Source organism: Drosophila guanche, unplaced genomic scaffold (assembly GCF_900245975.1).
Source record: "Drosophila guanche unplaced genomic scaffold, DGUA_6, whole genome shotgun sequence".
NCBI lineage: Eukaryota > Metazoa > Arthropoda > Insecta > Diptera > Drosophilidae > Drosophila > Drosophila guanche.
The window spans coordinates 5,610,605-5,631,977 of NW_022995748.1; the positions used below are offsets into that span (position 1 = coordinate 5,610,605).

At 47.8% G+C, this 21,373-nt stretch overlaps 1 protein-coding gene across 13 annotated transcripts in view; it reads right to left on the minus strand.

Moving 5' to 3' along the window:
• LOC117584232 (nesprin-1) overlaps positions 1-21,373 on the minus strand; it is a 112,730-nt gene continuing 91,357 nt past the window's right edge. For 3 of the 13 annotated variants that reach the window (XM_034273022.1, XM_034273029.1, XM_034273028.1), the window contains 11 exons: positions 18,619-18,729; positions 18,012-18,176; positions 10,884-17,954; positions 9,662-9,967; positions 8,079-8,336; positions 3,944-6,888; positions 3,228-3,266; positions 2,283-2,909; positions 1,461-1,602; positions 1,156-1,223; positions 1-947 (listed from right to left, as the gene is read on the minus strand). In XM_034273022.1, the coding sequence (XP_034128913.1) occupies positions 707-947; positions 1,156-1,223; positions 1,461-1,602; positions 2,283-2,909; positions 3,228-3,266; positions 3,944-6,888; positions 8,079-8,336; positions 9,662-9,967; positions 10,884-17,954; positions 18,012-18,176; positions 18,619-18,729 (11,973 nt within the window). In that variant the 3' untranslated portion in view covers positions 1-706. Of the gene's footprint in view, positions 948-1,155; positions 1,224-1,460; positions 1,603-2,282; positions 2,910-3,227; positions 3,270-3,943; positions 6,889-8,078; positions 8,337-9,661; positions 9,968-10,883; positions 17,955-18,011; positions 18,177-18,618; positions 18,730-20,493 lie in introns of those variants that run through there. The other 10 variants (XM_034273016.1, XM_034273017.1, XM_034273018.1 and 7 more) reach the window with 6 other exon arrangements.

Consider the following 21,373-nt stretch of genomic DNA (forward strand, 5'->3'; position numbering starts at 1 on the left):
TTGTTCAGTTTCGTGGCCGACTGATGGCAACAGCAGCGGCTTGTGGCCATGGGTTAGTGCTAAAATGTTCCACGAGATTTGCAAAGACCATGTCCACCTTCCGCTGCTGCTGCAATTGCTCTATGGATGAAGGGAGCGTGCGCTTATGAGTAAAATTTTCGTGTGCGTATTTTGATTTCGTTTTAGCTTAGTTATTTTATATACAAAATGTTGGGGTCTCTTTATAGTTCTGGGATCATATATATATGAATATATAAATTGTTTGCTGTGCAAATATATATGTATGTATAATGTATATATCGTTTTACAAAAGTGTTTCGTTACTTTGTCGTTAGTTTGTTGAATATAGTTTCTCATTCTTTCAAGTTTTTGTGTGTTTCTTTATGCTCGTCGAGTCTAGGGGTTTGTTTTGTTTTGTTTTGTTTTGGGGGGTATACGAGTAGGTCGATTTAATTATTATGTACAATACAGATAAAGATTTGTGTTTTAATTTTAATTGAATGCCTTTAGCTATACAAACGGTCAAAATGTGAAATTTGTCATAATTCCAAATATTTTTAAACAGGACATTTTTTATAAAGGCATGTTATAATTAGGGGATTATTCTGTTATATATTTGTTTAGTTGATGTTCTTTTTTCTTGCACTTATCCAATAGCAACTCGACAGCTTTTTCTTTTCTTTTTGTTTGACATTTTTGAGGGGGTTTACGTTGGCGGCGGTCCATGGGGATACGACAACATCGGCTCCAGACTTCGTGCAAATGTGTTGGAGAACATGCACGTATAGTCCTCACCGTGGGGCACCAGTGTTGCCACACCTAAAAGCAACAGCATGAGCGCCTGTATGGGCAGGGAGGCACGCGCAACGCGGCCTAGGAAGCGAGCACCGCGTGCCAGCACCGTGGTATTGATGACATCGCCATCGACAGCATCGCCATCGGTGTTGCTACAATTGGGGATAATCGAGATATACATTAGTCAATGGGCCACATACCAAATCACACATTTAACAATGACAAAATGCATGCAAGAATGGACTAAAACGGAACCACATATGTGACCATATACTGTGGGAATAATGTACGGAGGTGCACACGTTGCTCTAAAATCTACGATGCATTCAACTGAAAAATGATACTTCTATCAATATTTACTTTGCATTTTCTGTGTTGGGTGCGGCGGCCTGCATAGAAGAGGTTGATAATGTAGTATTATCCAAAAGCTAGATATGATGCCATAATGGAAAAGAAAGGAAATCAAATAAATTAAAAATAAAATATAAATCATAATTAATATAATTTTGATTTCAATTTTGAGATGGGGTTTTTATTTATGGTACACTTGTTTGGACAGCCAATTGTTTTCACTTACTTTTGGTGCGCTTACAAATCAACAAATAAAACAGATTCTCTTTTTTTCTTTTTTGAGGACAATTCAACACGTTTGGACTAGGACTTACCTCACTCGACAACATGTGCAGCGGCACACCAAGATTGTCGCCCTCGTAGCCGAGCACTGCGCCCAGCTTGACAATGTAAATGCCGGAGAGACGACGCAGCGATTGCAGACGCAGACGGAGATCGGTCAATCTGGAAAGGGTTCTAGATCATTTAAAATAATTGTCAACGGTGCTCGAGGTGTTTGTTTGGATGAAGGGTTAGAATGGGCGGACGAAAGAATTTTGAGTACCAAAAAAAAAAAAACACAAATAAAAATAAATATGTATAAATATACGCAACAAAAACAGCAAAACAAACACAAAATGTTGTTTATAGGCAAAACGAATGTCTGGGATACTAATTGATACTGCACTAAGTAAATGAAAAATTATAATTTTTACTGGGTACGAAGTGTCCTATAGGGACATGGAAAGTGAAAAGTTTGTGCCAAAAGTTGTAGATTGTTTTTAGTATAATTTTGTTGGAGTAATGTTGAAATTTTTTGTACAGGAAAGTGTTTCCAAAAAAGCTTTTCGTGTTGTAATGTCAATACAAGCATTAAATGCCAATATCTTAAGAAATTTGAATGGAAAAAGCACATGGAGAGTGGTAGAAAAGAATTTTCTAATAGAGTTCAATAAGAAACTAACTACTTAAAGTAAGATCATAAAATTACAAATAAGAATCCGTAAAAGTAATTTCCGCCCAACTAATAAAAGTTTCTAAAACCCATCCTTATTTTATTTCCATCTAACTCCTAAAGTCTTGGGCACATCTAAGCTCAAGCGGCACCTACGAATCGTTTCGTTCCGCCCTCGAAACTGGCACCTGGGAGACCTTACCTTTCGTAGGTATGTTGGGACTGTTCCTCAGAGCCTTCGACAGAGCGTAGAAGCTGATCGGCGGCATCCTGTAGACTCACGACACGCGGCTCACAGCGTTCCAATTCGGCGCGCAGATCCTTGAATTTCTTGAATTTTGTTTCAAGCACCGAACGCTCCTCGGTGAGATCCACGGGCTCGGACGCTTTGATGTTCTGCTCGGTGCGCTGCAACCAATCGACCAGCTCATCGATGGTCTGATGGAATTCACTGTTGCCCATGAGGGCGGTCTGCAGCAGAGCCTGCCATTTGGTGGCATTGATGCAGACATTATTCCAGCGCTCGTTATCCGCATCGAGGCGAGAGCGCAGCTGGCGAGCCTTCTCCGTGTCCAGGGTGTGGGTGGCCAGATGATCACCGACCACATTCAGTGACGAAATGATCGACTTGTGACTCTCCAGATCCAGCAAGAACTCGCGATGATCCTGTGTCACATCCTCCAGCAGCTCAATGTTGGACGGTGGTGCCGTTTGAGCCTTTTGTGTGCTCTCGGCGAACTGCAGCCACTGCTCCAGGCGCCACAGATCGTTGTCGATCTGCTGCCAGTTTCGTTGCGTGCAGAGCGGACACGTTAGACGGCCGACCTCGCTAAGGAAGACAAAAATCAAAGTACAATTAGTGGCATATTCACAGACAAGATTTTTAATGTTTAATTGTTGGCATAAGCTGTGCTAATAATAGCTTTCATTTAGCTTTAAGCAGCGGCAGCTTGAGCATTATAGTTCTTTCTCATTTGCTGTGCTCCAGCCTGGAGTCTGGCAGTTATTTGGTTAGCAGCTGCCAGCTTTTGTCTAGTGGAGTTCACACACCAAACACTTGGAACACACAGGAGTGGTGCACAGCAGGAGATGGAACTACAATTGAGGGACAGGCAGGTAGTCTGGAATGTATTTAGCGAACACTTACTGTATGCAGTTGGACTTGTAGGACGCAGGTAGTAGGCACCTGGTTGATGCACGTTCGTTCAAGTTAAGCATTTTTGAGGTGTAATGTTTAGAGAGTGTTTGTTTATGCGTGTCGTGTGTGTGAGTGTGACAGAAGTGGGCAACAGCGAGAGAGATGGAAAGCAATAAAACATTTTGTTAGTCAACAACCCAAACACCAATAAAAACATAAAGATCAAAGCACTTGCAAAACCAAAGCTAGGACTAATAAATTTATGAAAAATAAACCGCAGCCATTTAGCTTTCAAATATATATTTTAAAAACTCTACAGTCGATGGACAGCGACTGACTAATTGATAATTTAGAAAGATTTCCAGCTGTCCACAAACACAAGTCATCTGTTATAACATAATCAATTATACAGGATGCCGTTTGCCTCTCAATAACAAGTTGATTTAGGAGCAGTTGAGACACAGAATAAAGAAAGATTCTACAATATGCCACTTTTACTCCACAGTAATTTATTTATTAACTATAACTCTTAATATTTGGCTCAATTGCATGTCTTGAAACTGCATTTTCAAACTCTTCTGTTAGCGGAACACGAAAATTAATGATGTAAAATCCACCACAAAATTAAACAAAACCCATATAGAACGCAGGTGAAGACTAAAAGGAATCTAAGGTTTTGCAAGTCTTCAATAAACATAAGTAAATTAAAGTATATATTTGCTTACCTTGCATTCTGATCGTGCTGCTGTCGCGCCTTCCACTGCGACTGCAGTGTTGCAAAGCGCAACGTGAGCTCTGAGACGGTTTCCGACTGGGCAGCCTGGCTGTCGGCCTGGCATTCGGTTAGCAGCAGATTGCTGAGATGCTTGACTAGTTCCGTTGAGGATTGGGCATTGCCCAGGAGCTTCGCTATCTTCTGTGGGCCCGGCTTGCGTGTCTTGTCCACAATCGTACGCTGCAGCTCGTCCAGATTGTTCTGGCACTCGGCAATGGCCGTCTGCAGCTCCATGATGTACGCATCCTTGGCAGTGATGGAGGTCTCGCGATGCATCTGCTGTGCCTGGCGCATCTTCCGCTGGGACAGCGTGTTCACCTGAACGGCTGCATTGGCCGCCTCGCTGACTGCCACGGCAGCACTTTGAGCCGATCTGGCCAGCCAGCTGGTCTTCAGGGTGACGATGCGCGTCTGAACTGTCTGCCAGAGTGTGGTGTAGACGGTTATCAGTTCGAGCATCTGCTTCAGTTGTGGCTGCTGTTTGGTTCGTGTCTTGGCGTCCTGGGCCAAGGCATCCGCTTGCTGGACATGCTTTTGGGCATCCTGCAGCTTCCGCTCCAGACTCTCCAAACGCTGCAGCACCGCCTTGGGCTCTGCCTCAGCTGTTGGGTTGGGCAGTTGCTCGAGCGCCTTCTGTATGGCCGTCAGGGATTGAGTGGCCTCCTGCTGTGCGGCATGAAACTCTCGCAGCACCTTGGCATCCTTGTCAATGGCATCGAGCAGGGCATGACAGCGGGGCGTCAGTTGGCGCCACTTGCTCAGCATCACCTTGGTGGGCAGCGTGAGTTTCTGTATGTTCTCGGGATCCACACCAGTGGCCATTGTCAGCTTGGCGTACGTCTGTTCCAGATGCCGCAGATTCACCGACTGACTGTCGAGTTCATCCAGCTTGGAGCGCAGCTCCTTCTGTCGCTCCTCCAGCTTCTGCTTGCCGCTGGACTTGTGGTCACGTTCGTAGCCCGCCAGTTGGGTTTCCTGCTTGCCCAGCCAGTTCTTGTGCTCGGCCGTTTGTTTGATCAAACTCTGCAGCAGGTTCCATATGCTGAGAATGCGCTGCTTACGCTCCGCAGACTGACTGCAGACGTTCTTCCAGCGCTGCTCGAGGTTTTGGGCGGAGGATGCCAGGCCGGAGGTGTTCACCTGAGTGCGCCAGCTGTCGGCATCGTTCAGCAGCATCTCAACGAGATTGAGGACCTCGCCAACATTGCTGCTGTGGTGCTCGATGGATCGCTGGATCTGCTCGTGCTCCTTCAGCTTGGCCTCGATCACGTTCGGGGTGTAGCTGTCGAAGCTGAGCGGTTTGTCCAGCTGCGACTCCACCTCAAAGAGCCACGCTCGGATGAGGGCTATCCTCTCCTCCAGCCGCAGCAACGTCATCTTCAGCTCGCCGATCTTCGTGGCCCGCTGCTTGCACAGGTACTTGAGTCGCTGCCAGCGATCGATGAGGGCATCGCTCTGCTGCTGCACTTGGGCCCGCACCTCGGGCTCCTCGGTGTACAGCGAGAGCAGCTCTCGGCTCGTGGAGAGCAGCCATTCGCGCTCCTTGTCGCGCAGCTGCAGCTCTGCATTGACTTGCTGCTCCAGCTGCTTGGCTGCCTGCTCCGGATTGGCCATGGCCGAGACATCGGCATCGCGTTCGACGCGCTGCTCGAGTCGCTGCAGCCACTGGGAGATGCGTCCGTAGCGGACTTGGTAGTTGGATTGCAGGGACAGCCGCTCGTCAATGCTGTTGATGAGGCTCGCCAGCTGATAGTCGAGGTCCGCGTGCTGCTGCCACAACAGCCAATTGCGCTGGCGGATGGTCTTCATGTCGTGCGGACTAACGCACTCCTTCAGCTCCTCCTGGGTGACCGTGAGGCTCTCCAGCGCCGGCACCTGTGCGCCCAACTGGACACGCTGTGCCCGCAGTGCCTGCAGCAGCTGCTCAATGGCCGCTGGCTGGGTGGGCAGCGGTTCGCTGCTGCTGTCCAGCAGCTTTTGGGCTGCTCCAAACTCCTTCTGCAGCTGCAGCACACGCTGCTCGTAGGTCTCCGAGAGCTGGCTGATGCGGTGCAGGAATCCCTGCCAGGTTTCGAGGGCGGCACGCAGATTGTTGATGCGCTGCCCGATGCTGGCCTGCTCCATGCGCATGGCGGTGGCCAGGGCCTCGTCGCAGTGGCGCGACAACTGTTGCTGCTGCTCCTGCAGGGACTTGCTCTGCTGCTCGCCCTGGTCCAGCTGATGCAGCAGACCCTCCAGGCGGCTCTTGAGGTGCGGCACGCGCTTCAGGTGGATGTAGCGCAGCTGAAGATTGTTGCGCTCCGCCTCGCGTTGTCGCAGCCAGTCGAGCAGGGCCGCCAGCTGCTGGCGGTAGGCATTCCAGCCGCTCACACGACGCTCCAGTTCCCCGTTGCGCTGCATGATCCGCGACAGCGTTTCGTTGTGCAGATTGGTCAGCGCCTTGTACTGATCCGATAGCTCCGACTCGAGTGGCGTCTCTGCCAGCACGCTCTGCTGGGAGATCAAGAGGTTCTGGTGGATGGCGCACAGCTGCTGCTGCTCCCGCAGACTGCTATAGTCCTCGGGTATGGCACAGGAGAGGAAGGACTGGACATGCTGCAGATACTGACGCCACAGGCGCAGTGCCTCCGAGCTGTTCTGGCTGCGGGCCAGCCGCGTCGACAGGCGATGGTACTCCTGGAACGTGTCCTGGAATATCTTCTGCCACAGGGCCAGCACCTCGAGTATCCCATCATCGGCGACACTTGTGGGTGCCACTTCATTGCTCTGCTGCTGTCGCTCACGCAGCTGCCGCAGCTGCTCCTCCGTGCGGGCCAGAGTCTGCAGATGGGCACGCAGCGCGGCCAACTGCTCCTCGCTCTCCCTGGGCGTTTGCGGTGCCTCCCGTGATATGTCCTGCAAAGAAGAGATATTATTTACATATATTAATAGTGTATTTTCAGTGCTGGTCAGTTGTTTTGTGCATCGCTAATTGGCCTGACCCTAATATGGGTTGCACTCCGATGTCTCCAGTTACCCGCTGCATGGCTGCATGACTTCGCCTCGAAAACAATAAAACATTGAAAGCCCGTTGGCACCTCTTTCTGCCACACCGACTGGCAATGACCTCATGCTAACGACACGCGCTCTCTACTCACTAACTCTGGCTATGGCTATGGCTCTGGCTTTCTGCCCCTTGCCAACTTCAATTGTCTCGCCGGTGCAGTGGGAGGCGAACGGCGGCACGCTTTAAACTGGTTGTGGGGCACACAGGTGTAACTGACAAAAATGGGCGCACCGTGGTGCAAAGCTGCTTGAAAAACCTGTTCTAGAAATTATTTTTAGCAAGCATAAGAAGTCCTCAAACAATTTTACTCTCATTAAAAATGTGATTTCAAGTCAGAGAATTTTTTGAAAAAGAAAATAAATCAATATAACTTTTTTTTTACAATTTCAACCCGCATAAAGCCCAAGTAACAATCAATAGCTATAGGCAGGAGCCACAAGACCATTATCATACGATGCATAAATATATGTTTAATAAGGGTCTTCCCGGCAATCATTCAAAGTGCAGCAAAGTTGGTCATTTGGCGTTTGCAGTTTGCCAAGCTAAAACCATATTTTCTGTCCATAAATGCCCCTAAACTACCCATTTGAATATGTTAATATCATTCTGTTTCATCAAATATTCAGCATCTTCGGTGCTCAGTGTCAATTACAATTTTATAAGTCTATCGCCCCACCCAAAATATCAAACATCAGGTCACGCCCTGGTGCCATCAATCAATAATGAGCCACTGTGGCTCATTGTGGGTGGGGGTGAGTGTTAGTATTGTACACGAAAAGTTTTTCAACTTTTAACCCACTTAAAATAGCATGTCCTTCGTATGGTATTAACAACAACAAACAACACGGGAAGCACTGGCACTAACTGCTAGCCGGCTAGCCAGAGCCGCCGCGTGTGTTTTGCTCTGTTTGTGTGGGAATTTCCACAAGCCCCAGTCTCAGTCTCAGTCCCAGTCCCAGTCCCAATATCCACATTTGTATTCCTAGCTATAATCGATAACTAGAGTTCCCCGTTTTTCTTGTGCTTTCGCCAGACTCACCTGCTGCACATTGTTGAAGTAAAACTTGGCCTGTGTCACCTCCTTGTCCAGCTCTTTACGCTCTTTGTCCTGCGTCTCGGCCACATTGGCCAATGTGGTAATGGCATCTTTGCATTCGGTCAAACGTTGACCCAAAGCATCCAATTCGCCCTGCATCAATGCCGAAGCATCCAGGCCCACATCGGCGGCTATTTTGGCCACAATATCACGCAGTTCCAAGAGCCTATCATTTTGTGTAGTCAAATTATCTTGACAGGCCTAGAGGAAGAGGTAAAAGAGTGAGTTAAAGATGGAAATCAAGTTAGTTAATGACCACCAAAACAAATCTTAATTATATACATTTTTCCTTAAAAGAGAATCAGGTTTTTTTCTTAAATAGTTAAAGCTTCGTTTTGTCTAAGAAGCAAACCTTCAGCGATTGTTGAAATATATTTTCTATTGCATGCAAAATGTCACTCGTCTATATTTAAATCTACAAAACACACACACACATACACTGTCGTTTGTTCTATATATGCTCAACAAATAGTATTTAGCTCAAGCCGGCCGGGTCTGGCCGGTCAGCCCTTATCAATTGTCGTGCACCGCAAAAGCCCAGCGAGTGAGTCGAGTGCAGGCACCACCAGTTCCCCTCTCTGCTTGACAAAATGTAATTAGGGCCGCACACCGAGAGAGTGCTCACTTTCGTTTTCAATTTAGAAACTACAAAAAAACAGGTCATGCTGCGTCGTTCTGTTCCTATTTCTAATTTAAAGGCAGGCAGCATTACGCGAGAGCCCTTTATTTGCTGCTTGCCCTATGATATCATCTGTGAAATATTTGCCCAGCGATGCTTTATCAGCGGAGCATGGGGCACAAGCAAACAAAAACCAGCCCAAAGTTTGGCATTGAAAATCACACAGCACATGGAAGTGTTTGGAAATACATTTATCTTTTATCCCACAACAGAGGAGGGAGGCTTAAGGCTAGGAATGTTTTCGGACCTGTGCGTACTGGCTTCTGTTGATAAAGCAGCTACTGGGTTGATAAACTCTCCTCTTCTGCTGGGAAATGACAGTTGGTGCTGTGTCCAAAAATATAATTACAGCCAGGCGGTAGACGACCCTAATGATCAATAAACACACATCGAACGGCGACTGACGACTAGAGTATGCGTTAATTTTTAAAGTAAATATCGAATATAGGAAAGCAGTTTGTGTGTCTATTTGCTCGAGCATAATTTATGACACAAACGTTACCGCAACGCACACACATATTACGATGAGAAGCCCCCTCCCTTCTGCTCTGGAGGCTATTACAACCGATTACATTGAACCGTCCAAAAAATACAGGCAAGGTAGATATGAACCAGGATAGTAATACGGAAAATCAATGTAATTATAGGTACGAGTTGTAGTAGTTTTTATGGCTGTGGAGAACAATTAAATAGTCACATTTCGGTTCGTTCTCGTTTGCCGCCAAAAAAAAAAAAAATCAAATAGTCCACCCACACACACAATTATTGGGTGGGAAAGCCAGTGGGTCACGTCATCTACTTACAATAAGACATACACACACACACAATAATACACACAGAGACTTACCTTGGCATGTTGTAGGGCATCCAAGGGCTGCTCCAAGGACTTGACCGTATCCATTTGCTGGTCAATGGAACTTTGAACGGCCGCCGAAGCGTTGCGATATTTATCCCAGAGTTCAACGGCTCGCTGGTAGCGTGTGCAGAGCTGCTGCAGATTCTCGGTGGTGTCATTCCAGGCAACTACCGCATCCTGCACAGCCGATTCGATTTGTTCGACAATTTGGACATCACAGCTCTCGATCAGCGGCTTGGCGGCGCCCTTAAGCTCATCGATGAGTTCTTCGCGGTTATGTAGATCGCCGGCGAGTCCCTAACGAAGAGTTGTATTGGTGGATTGTATTAGTTTATATTTATTATAATGGGAATTTCTAGACCGACGAGCTAAATGCGATACGCGCTCGGTTCGAAGCTAACGGCAACTGCCGCCGGACATAAACTTGCTACCCAAAGAGCACAGAGAGAAAGAGAGACGCAACGCAAAAGCTTACGCTAAAGCTGCGTTAAGCTTTGATACCGTGAAGAATGTAAGAAATTCGGGTGTCATGAATTCTCAAACAAGTTGGAATTTACTTTAAGAGGGTATGTGTCATGAATACCACAAGAAAACATCTTGATAAGAATATTTATAAGAAATAAACTATTAATAAATAATTACCCTTCGATTGTGGTTTTTGCAAGAACTTTATAATATTTAAAGCCTTCTAGAAGGCACGATGAAAACTTTTACATAACGATAGACATAATTTTTGGCGTAACTACGAATCTAAATACACTATTAATCGCTTTACGGTATGTTTTTTGAAGAAATACCATTTCTCAAAAAATAATTATTATTGAACTTTTAAAATAAGCTTTGGTGGCCTACAAAATTATTGAAAATTTCTTCAAATTTCACTGTCCCAAAATGAATGAAAATGTCTTCAAAAATCTCTAACAAAAAATCAATAAAAATTTCTGCAAATTTCACAAATTCAGAGACTAATATTATTCCAGTGCGAGTGCTAAACACAAACTGATTGAAAACACAAAAATTCACCATCTTTTGTAGACATTTGGGAAAACTAAGACTCATAAGTGCGATGCTGATAAGCCTAGGCAAAATGTTAGCAAAAATTCCGAACAGCAGGTAGTAGGATGACAGATAACCTTCTATTGTATCTCAAACAGACAGTAAACAAAGTCATAAAAGGAGTTGCCAGGGAGTTGGTTAAGGGATCGGAACTTACCTCTAATCTTTCAGTGGCTTTCCTGAGTCGCTCGTAGTCCACTTGTCCGTGCACTCGAATCAGTTCCATCATAAAGTCTGTCTCCTGTACGGAGCCATGGACGAGCTCCAGCTGACGCTCGTAGCGCAGCCACATGGCCAGGCGATTGCGTAGTATGGCCATGATGTTGGTGCACTTGCTCTCGAGGAAGGCGTGATCGTCTTGCAGTTGGGAAATGTCCCGTTCGAGCTTCACCGGCGACACGGACATCTTGAGGCGCATGGGCAGGGTGTGGAGCATCTGGCGGATGCGCATGATCTCCTGCCAGCTGGCGACAAGCTCCTCGCCCACATTCTGACAGTCGGTGACGGCCTTCTCGAGGACATCGGCACCCTGGCGCTCAGCCGCCTCGCATTCATCCAGAATGACTGAGATCTTGGCCTGATGCTTGCGCTGGTTACTGATGCCCTCCTGGATGGACTGCAGCTGATCGCGCAGAACGGAGGCACCTTCCAGCTCCTCGGCTATCTGTGTGGTTATCTTGTGCGAAAGGGCAAACAGTTCGCCAATCTTCTCGGGCTCAATGGCGGCCGGCTCTTGGAGCCCAATGCGTCCCAGTTCGTTGCCAATGAAGCCTACGCGAGTGCGCAGCACCTGGACACGTTCGATATAGAGACAGAGCTCCTCCTCGTTCTTGATGACACCCTTCATGCTGGTCATTGTCAGATAGATCTCCTGCAGCTCACGTTCCACCAGCTTCAGCTTCTCTGCCGCTGGCATTTCCTCTGAGGACAGGCACTCAACAATGTTGTGTTGAATCTGTTCGATGGCCTGGGCCACGGCCTGCCAGCGATCGTCCAGCTGGGCATGGAACTGCCGCTGCAGCATCTCATCCGCCAGAGGAATAACCTGTAGAGATTTCTCAAAGCTGTGTCCGGCATCGTTGCGGACGTTATTGTGCAGCTCGAAGCGTGCTTTGATTTCCCAGAACTGGCGCATATGCTCGATGGGCTGATGGGTGGGCTGTGCCGGTATCTGTATGTGGCGCAGCTCCTGCTCTGCCTCGCGCACAAAGGCCTCCAGCTTGTCGGTCTGTTGCTCGTACTGCACCCAGATCTCCTTGAAGACCAGCAGGCGGTGCAGATACAGAGCCACCTCTTCGCGCAGCTTCAGCAGCACAATCAGCGCCTCGTTGGTTTCCTCCACCAGATTGGGCGCCTGCACCAGTTGCTGCAGCTTGTTGGCTATGCCCGAGAGCTGAGTCATCTTCACATAATGATGGGAGATGTCGTTGCTCAGCGACTGGTAGAGCGTTGTGTACTGATCGTAGTCTGCCGATGTCACGGCCGACAGATCGGGCACACGCTGCTGGGCCACCTGCAGCCACTGCAACTCATCGCGCATTCCCTTCTCCAAGACGGTCCAGCGGGAGGCGGCCTGCACGAGCTTCGAGGAACGTTCGGATGCCTTGTCCAGCAGCTGAGTGGCTCGGTTGTACAGCTCCTTGTGCAGTTCCGAGTGCTTCTCACGCGTCTCCGTGTCAATGTTCTCCTCGAGGGACTCCAGCATGGCGCGGCAGTGGCTGAGGTTCACAAAGAACTTGCGCTGCTTCTGCACCTCGTTGTTCAGCTGCTCCAAAGAACTGGACACAATGGGACACTCGACCAGCTTGTCGGCGAGCACCGTGATGTTGGTGAACTCCTTGAGGGTCTGTTCGTACTCCTCCGCCAGGGATTGCAGCTGGAGCAGACGCTCTCGTTCGGCTTGGATGTTGTTGCCAATGTTCTTGCTCGTCTCGAAGGCATCGTGCACATCTTGTGGCATCTTCTTGCCGGGGAAATCGCGCTGGAAGGCGCGTGCATTCTGCAATAGGTGACCCAGCTGCTGCTGCGCCTGCTCATGCTCCTGCTCCAGCTCGTCCAAGTGCGAGAGTTTGGCAGATAGCGGATAATCCTGATTGGCCACCAGCTCGTAGCGCTGCTGCAGTTGCACCAAAACGCTGGACACATCATTCAGCAGCGTCTCAAAGCTATGCCACTTGTCCAGATCGTTGCTGTCCTGCGCCTGATTCTGTTGCGTCACCTGCTCCACGGCCTCGACATGCTCCTTCAGCGTGTCCACACACTGGTGCAGCTCGGGCTCCTCTGTCTTTGACAGCTGCCTCTCCAGTTGGTTCACATTCTGCTTGATCGTGTGCAGCTCCTCGTTCAGCTGGTTGTAGTTGTCCAGCTTCTCCTCGGAGGGTCCCTCGTTCGAGTTCTGTCTGATGAGATAAACGCGATATTCGATTGTCTCCAGCCACGTGGATACCTTCTCAATGACCGTGATGACTGTCGTCTGGATGATTGTCTTATCGCCGCTGTGCAGCGCCGCATCCAGATCCCTCAGACCTTCGTTGACCTCTTGCAGACGCTGTTCCGTGGGCAGCTCCTTGATCTGCTCCGAAAGTGTGGCCAAGTGGAGGACATTGCTCAGTGGAGTTGTCGTTGTCGGCTGTTGCTGGGGTGTCGCCTGTTTCAAGTGCTTAATGCGATCCCCAATGGTCTCCACAAGGATGTTGGCCTTCTGTTTTTGTTGTCCGGGATAATGCTGCAGGCTCTCGCTCATGATCAGCGCCTGAGAGAGCTCCTGGGCACTGACTGTCTTTGGCTGGAACCAAATGCTACTCTGCTGCTCGTTGAGATTGTCGGGCCCTGGGGTGATTGGCACCACCACCAGTTCTTCTGTGGGCGAGGATACCTCTTCGATGGTCACCGAAGACGTTGGTCCCGCTCCACTGCGTGTCGTTCGGCTGCTCTGCTCTGCAATGCTCATCTTGTTCTGCTCGATAATGTGCACTGGCAGATCGGGATACTCATCGTAGACCCTTGTTGTGGTGATCTGCAGCTGAACTCTTTGCGGTTGCGGCTTCGTTGGCTCCACGTCCACTGGCGCTTCAATCTCTGCTGGTGCCACATGCGGCACCTCTTCGATCTGCTGATTGGTGGACACAACAATGCCCGATTCGGACAACAGTTCGGGTGCTATTTCCACAGTGACACTGATCTGTGGCTCCTCTGGCTGCTGCTGCTCCTTCTTTTGCTTATTTTTCTTGTCCTTCTTGGAGCGCTTCTCTGGCTTGGGCAGCTCCATGGTCTGCGTGTACTCGTAGACCGTGGGTTCAGCCAAGGAGCCAGCATCCGAATCAGCTGGTATCGCCACTGTGGTCTTTACCTCCAGTTCATATGGTTCCGAGATGGAAGTGGAGTTGGATTCATCCAATGAAATGGGTTGTTGCTGCTGTGGTTCCACATCTCGCGGTGTCGTTGTCTGCGCCTCACCATCGGCCACTTGCACCAGTTCCAGCGTTGAGGTTGCCTCATGGACAGTCTCTGGCTTCACGGCACCGGCCAACGCTTCTGTGGGTTCGGGTGTGTTGGTCTGTACATGCGTCTCTGTGGTCGTTGTGGTTTCGGTGAACGTTGACTGCTCTGTGGTGGGCACTGGCAGATCGATGGTCATCTCCTTAACCAAATCTTGGACAAGCGATGGCACCACATCATCACTGCCTGGCTCTCGCTGACGCGGTGATTCCCTGGGCGTTGTCTGCAGCTCCTTTTCAATGGTTGTCGTCACAGTCGTTTGACTGGAGATCTCAACCGTTTCCGCTGGCTGGCCACTGACTTCCGTTTGCATTTCGGTGGTGGATACCTCTAAAATTCGCTCATCGCCGCGTGGCGTTGTCTGCGCCTCTGTCTCGGAAATCTCAATGATCAGCGTCTGCGACTCCATCTCCTGGTTCTCGGGTTGTAACTCCAGACTCGTCTGCACTGAAATCTCATCTAATGTTGGTTGATGCTGCGGCGATGTCTGCACGGACTTGATGTCCTGCTCGATCCTTGCGGCGACTTCCACAGGCGTTGTGGCACGTGGCGTCGTCTGCTGTTCCTCATCCTCCACCACCGAAAGTTCTACAATTTCTGTGGGTATCACCAGCTCTACGTGTGGCGCACGTGGAGACTCTGAGGGCGAGGAGACGACTGCATCTTCGACAATCTTAACCGAGTCTTGAGGCGTGTCAATGTCCATGCTGGACACATCGCTCTCGGCACTGATCTCCACGATTGATTCGTGGCGCACTTTGCCCACCACAGGGATTGGCTCTGGCTCCTCCTTCTCGGAAACAGCTGCCTCTGGTTCGGTTTCTGATTTTTGTTCTGGAAGATCTTCCTCCGTCTTTGTGTCTCTTCTCTTCTTTTTCTTTCGACGCCGCTTGGCGTCGGCAGCAGGAGCTACAGTCTCAATGATGGTCATGCTCACGTTGGTGGTCGTGGCAGTAGCAGATTCTTCCTCGTTGCCCTTTTGCATCACAACCTTCAGCACACCATCGCCATTATCCTCAACGGATGGTGCGGTAATCTGGAAGGACTTTTGTGGACCCGTTGAAGCGGCAGCCTCCCCAGAGATAAACAGTTGGGTGGCCACGCGCAGGTCCGTCTCCTTTTTCTCTGTGTCTGTTGCTGGCTCTTGCAGAGTGACTTCCACGCTGACAACTTCCGCTGGCTGCTGTTGTGGCTGGCGTATCGTTATCTCTGTGACTTCTATGGTTGCTTCTGCAGGTGATTCTACTTTAGTGGGTTCGTTTTCAAGAGTTTCAGGTACAACTGTCTCCGATTGCACTTCTACAACCTGAATGGTGGCAGGTGCAGTCTGATGTTCCTTCAGGGCTCCTGCCAAAGCCTTTTCAGCTTCCAGGAAACTCTCAATATCAGTCTTTGCTTTTGGAGTCTTTACTTCTTGCTCCGTTTCAGGCAGAACTTCTACAGAGGTTTCTTGGGACTGCTCCTTTAGGCCGGTCACTGTGGTGATGGTCTTAGTAATTTTAATACTGCCAGTGGTGACGGGCTCTGGCTTGGTCTCTGGCTGGGTCTCCGTTTCTGGTTTAGTCTCTGGTTCTGTTTCAGGCTTTGTCTCAGTCTCAAGTTCTATCTTATTTGTGGGTGATTGTGGCTCAAATTCATAGTTATCCAGCGTTAGAGAGTTGCCCGTCTCTGGGCTAGTGGGCCAAATGGTTTCCACAGGCATGGATTCTTCTCTGATTTCCGTAGTGATTGTTGCTGCTGGTGCTAGTTCCTCAGTGTGTTGTGAAAAGTCAATGTTGGTGGCCTTCAAATGATGTTCCATTGGCCAAATTTCGTGGATATCTTCCACCACAGGTTCTGTAGTGATTTCTGCAACATCCGCTGGGCTGGCTACATCTGTTGCTGCAACATTAACAGTACTGATGGATGTAGTAGTAGTACTGGCAACATCTAATGTTTCTGCAACATCTACTTGAGAAGGTGCTGGCAACTCTACTGGTGCTGGTTCTTTGATCATTGTTTCTGTTGGTGTTGTCTGTTGTTCTGGCTGTTCTGATTCTTGCTGTATCTGTACTTGTTCTTGTTCTTGTGGTGTGATTATTGTTTCTGTGGTGGAGGTGACGTGGGTAGACTCAATATCAAATACCTGTTGCGGCGATTCAGCAGCAACTTCTTCAATGATCACGCCCGGTTCTTGCAGCATTCTTTGGAACTCCTCCTCGGTGACCACTTTCCCATTGATTGTACGCACAATATTCACATTGACATGCGGCGCCGTCTCCTCTTCGGTTATCTCAATCTCTTCGGGCTCCTCAATCACCTCCTCGGTAATGTGCTCCTTCCCATCGATGATCACCACTCGCTTGATTATCTTCCGCGTCTTGCGGATCACCTTGCGGGTCACCTGCTGCACAACAGCACGAATGGTGCTGGTGCCGCCAACGCCAACGCCCAGCAAGTGTTCTTCTCCACCCGGACCACTCACAATCTCCTCGTACGTCTCAATGGTTGGCTCTGTTTCAAACTCCTGAACGGTTACCGCCTCGGGTTGTGAGGCATCTACAAGAGCGCCCCGCGATTGGTGTGTAACAACGGTGCGAGAGCTTCCCTCCTGTGGATCCACACTGGTGTCTGTTGTCTGCACATTCTCCAGATTGATCTGTCCCGTCGAATGCACCTCAATGTTGCCATCCGAGTCGCTAACAGTCTCTATTGAGCTGATCTGTTGCTGCTGCACAATCTGCTGGCGCGTACGCGTGACCTTTTTCAGGACAATATGCTTGGTGCCATCGGGCCCGACAATCACCTCAGTGGTGGTATCATCTGGCTCCACAAATGTCGTCTCAAATGCCTGTGGTACATTCTTCAGGATCAGCTCGGTGGCACGATCCACATCGCCTTGGGGACGCTGATGGTAGCGCGCCTCAATCTGCACATCTTCGGGGCTGTCGGATATATCTTTATTCAGTGTGGTGTCAATCTGTATGGTGGCCTGGCCATCCTGAATCGTTTGCGTCACCACAATGTTCTCTGTGGGTGTACGCTCCTTTTGCGTTTGCTGTGCCACCTCAGCGGTTTCCACCACCACCAGGGGGGGTGCCTCTGTGAAGCTGGTTTGTGCCTCAACAGTGGTGGTTGCCACCTGAATGGGTGCCGCCGGCGGCTGCTGCTGCTGCTGCAGGCTCAACGATGTTTGCGTCTCTACATATACTCCACCACTGGGTGCTTTAACCTCCTCTTCGGGCATTGAGGTCGAATCAATTGTGTTCTCATTGGACTCTATCGATTCGTGTGCCTCAATCTGGCTCGGGGGCTGTATCATGGCATCCGCCTGCACTCGCTGTCGCTGAGCCTCTTCGCTCTTGGCCTTTCGCAAATCCACAATTCGCTTCTCGATGGTGAAAATCCGTGTGGTGGCTACTGTGATCTGTTCGCGGAGTATGATTAAAATACTCTGCAGTTGCTCCATCAGTGTATTGGCCAGAGGGGCGACATCGGGCTGCGATTGAAGTTGTCGCGTCTGTTCCAGCAAATCGTCCATGGTCTGCTGGCGATCCTTGAGAGTGCGCAACAATTGCTGGCTGCGTTCCACCTGCGACTTGAGCACCTGCTCATCGGTGCTGCTGTCCGGTGTGGTCTCAAAGGACTCCAGCTCGGCGGATACCTCGTTGATCCATCGCTCTAGCTCCAGCAAATGCTGCTGGTACTGGTCAATGTCCTGCTGCCGCTTCTTCTGCCCATGCATAGCATTCTTAAAGACATTCGATTAGTCAATCAATTAAAATTAAATCAATTTATCAATACTTACAGCAATCATGGTGATGCCTTGTTGGGTGCGACGCAGTAGCAAATCAATCCGATCTACAGTTTCGTTTAGTATGCGTTCAGTTCCCGGATCCGTGGGCAAAGTCTTAGCCTGCTCCTTCAGCTGGCGGGCGTCCCTTTCGTGTACTTCCAGATTCGTTTGGATTAGCTATTCATCAAGGGATTGAGAATTGTTATTACAGATTCACTTCTTTTGTTGGAAATATAGTTGACAATAATCTTGAAACAGTGTATAATCCTACAGGACAATAAAAAAGGGGTTCGACCTCTACAAAAGAATATATATAAATAAAACACTGGACAACACTAAAAGTATTCCTCTGACAAACACATTTCCTTCTGTTCTAAACAAAATTGTACGATTTTCTGTATGGAATGATGCGCAAATGTGTTATTAAAAATCATCGTGATGTGACACACGACAGCATCCAACAATCGTTTACAAAAAGTTATGTACAGGTAAAGGTTGTGTGAGTACTTTAGGAAAAACTCTAGCTACGATTGTTATTGTCGAACATGCCTTGTCGTCGTCAAGCATTCAAAAAAGTGTTTTGTTAGTTGTCTCGACATTTGAGATCACATTATATTACCTTTAGTCCCTGTAGCATGCCCTCCAGGCTGCTCTGGTTCATGTTTGCGATGCCATCCTCGACGCTTGACAGCGATTGTAGCAGCTCATCAAGATCTTGGTCAAATGTCTCCTATAATATTCGAAATTGTGTCGCAAATTTGGTTGGGTTGTGCGGGGTAGAGAGTGTGTGTTATTTTATTAATAAACATGGCAATAATTTTGAACATATTTGTTTTAGCGAAGAAATGATATTTTTCTTTTTCTGTAAATATATTTGTTGCCGGCTTCTATACAACATACAACATATTTACAGCCATATATATTAAAGTAAAATTCAAAATGGATGCAATGCATACAGCCATACAGAAAAATGGTTTTGGATTTGGGGGAAATGCTCGTAATAAATGCTTGTAAAGATAGTAACTCTATTTAGGCTCTTAGACTTCGTAACACATGCATTTGGCATAAATAACTAACTTAGTTTTATGTAAAATATATAGTATATGAATCCCTAGGCGGCATAGTATTTAATGAGCGAAAAGGCGTATAGACACAAGTACCATAAAAAAGCCTTATTTCTGATAACTTTCATTAATGTTGAAAAATATAAGGATATGCAAAAATGGCAATTAAACTTACATTCGCTTTTTTGTCATTAAATATTAAAGGTTTCTAGATATTTTCAGAACAAAACTTAAGCATAAATTTATACTCCTTGGCACGCTTTGATTTATTGTATTTTCTATTTTTCTGATTTTTTCCTATTAAATTCTGAATGAACTACACACACTTTTGCACATTAGTTTTTTGGGGAATTCTTGAACTATGCGTATTTCCCGAATTTCGCCGTGCCGTTCATCGCACACTCGATACACGGCAGAGACTAAAACTTGTAAAATAAACGGGAAAGGAAAGTCTATTTTTGAGCAAACTAAAACGGAGCTGGGGGCTGCTAGGTTCTGCACCACACCGCATGGATCGTATGGGATCGGTAGATGGGTATATTAATAGCATAAACGGAACGCTTGCATTGCAAATTCTTGATATGTTGAACGTGGGACAGGCTGCAGGGCGATAAGCAAGGCAATGAACTCGTAGTATATATGTATATATTCTGCATTGGAAATACTGTATTGTGCGTGCACGCACTTTTGTGTGCCACTGTGAGTGGGGAGTCGAGTGCTGAGTGAGGAGTGAGAAGAGGGTGCGTGCTCGGTGCAAGATCATGAGATCGTGTGTGTTTGGCTGTGTGTTCATGTGTGTTGATTTAATATCTGCGAAGAAAACTACATACGGGTATATACGCTCAGAGGTCAGAGAGATCTCATCAGCTCAATATTAAAACGTGCATGTTGGTTAATATAGATTTTATTTAACAATTACTACAATTAGTAGTCACTGATTACTGGGCGTTTTACAATAGGTTAATATCAAATTAGTAAAAGGAAACTTAACGAATGCATTTCAATTTTTTACACTACGGGTTATTGGTGCCTGTTTTTAATTAATTACTACAATTACTATTTAGTTCTATGGTATATAAACTCAAAAAATAAGGCTTTTGGATGCACAACACATAAAATACAAAAACAGAGAAATAATAAAAATGAAGGGGAAAAACAACTTAAAGAAATAAAAAGGAAAAACATTTTATTTATATATTTTACGTTAGTAATTTTGTTGTTGGAAATTGCATTTTTTTTTGCATAGAAGTGGCAGTAAACCAGAACCAACAGCCAGCTCAGTGTGGATGGGTACATGTGTGGTTCTGGTTGCTGCCACAACAGCAACAACAGCTATTTCCATTTAAAAGCCATGAACAAATACCAAAACCACATAGAAAAGCTGCAAATATTAGAATTATGAATAAACGAAGGCTCAATGTGATGTTCACCTTCTGCCTTTGTTGCTGTTGATCGTTGTTGGTGTTGTTGTTCGTTGTTGTGGTTGTTGTCGTGCTGCTGCTGCCACTGCTCGTTGTCGATGGTGTTTCAACAGTTGTGGTTGTTGTCGTTACTGTGGTGGTTGTCGTTGTGGTACGCTTAAGGACATTCGGATCAACCGAATCCTTGCTGCTCGATGTGGTTGCAACCTCTGCAGGCGCCTCAACAGCAGCTGCTATCAGTGCTGCTTGCTCTGGCACCTCCTGCTGAGGTTGTGTTGCTGCTGCTGCTGCTGGTGCTACTGGTGTTGTCTTCTCTGGTGTTGTTGTTGTCGTAAGCTTATTGATTACGGCCTTGGCTACTGGCAGTAGAGCACTGGTTGCCACCAATGCTGTTGCCTGTGCCGCTGCGGCTGCCGCATTCGCTTTAGCGGACAGCGTATGAGTTGTGGCGCTTGCCAATTGGATTAGTGCGTTTGCAGTAGCTATGTGGGGACTGGGACTGCTGGGGCTTGTTTCAGGGTCAGGGACTGTGTTGATTGAACTTGTGGGGTCAATAGTTTTAGTTTCGGTTAGTACAATTACACCTTCCTCTTTGATGGGTGCTGATTGTTCAACAACATCAACGGCTCCTAATTTTACCTGAGGCTTTTCCTGTTCGGCTTCTAATGCCAAATAAGTACTCTGATCCCGCCAATGACCTACACCACCCGGCAAATCGGTCGACATATACTCTGATGAGCAGCTGCGATTATTCTGTTCGTACTGATCGTGTTCGGGTGTTGGCGTTATATTACCACTACTACCGCCGCTACCAGGATCTCTCCTATCGTTCGATTTATCATCGTCGTCGTTCGGCTTGCGTATTTCAGGCACAGTCGGTTTATCCCCG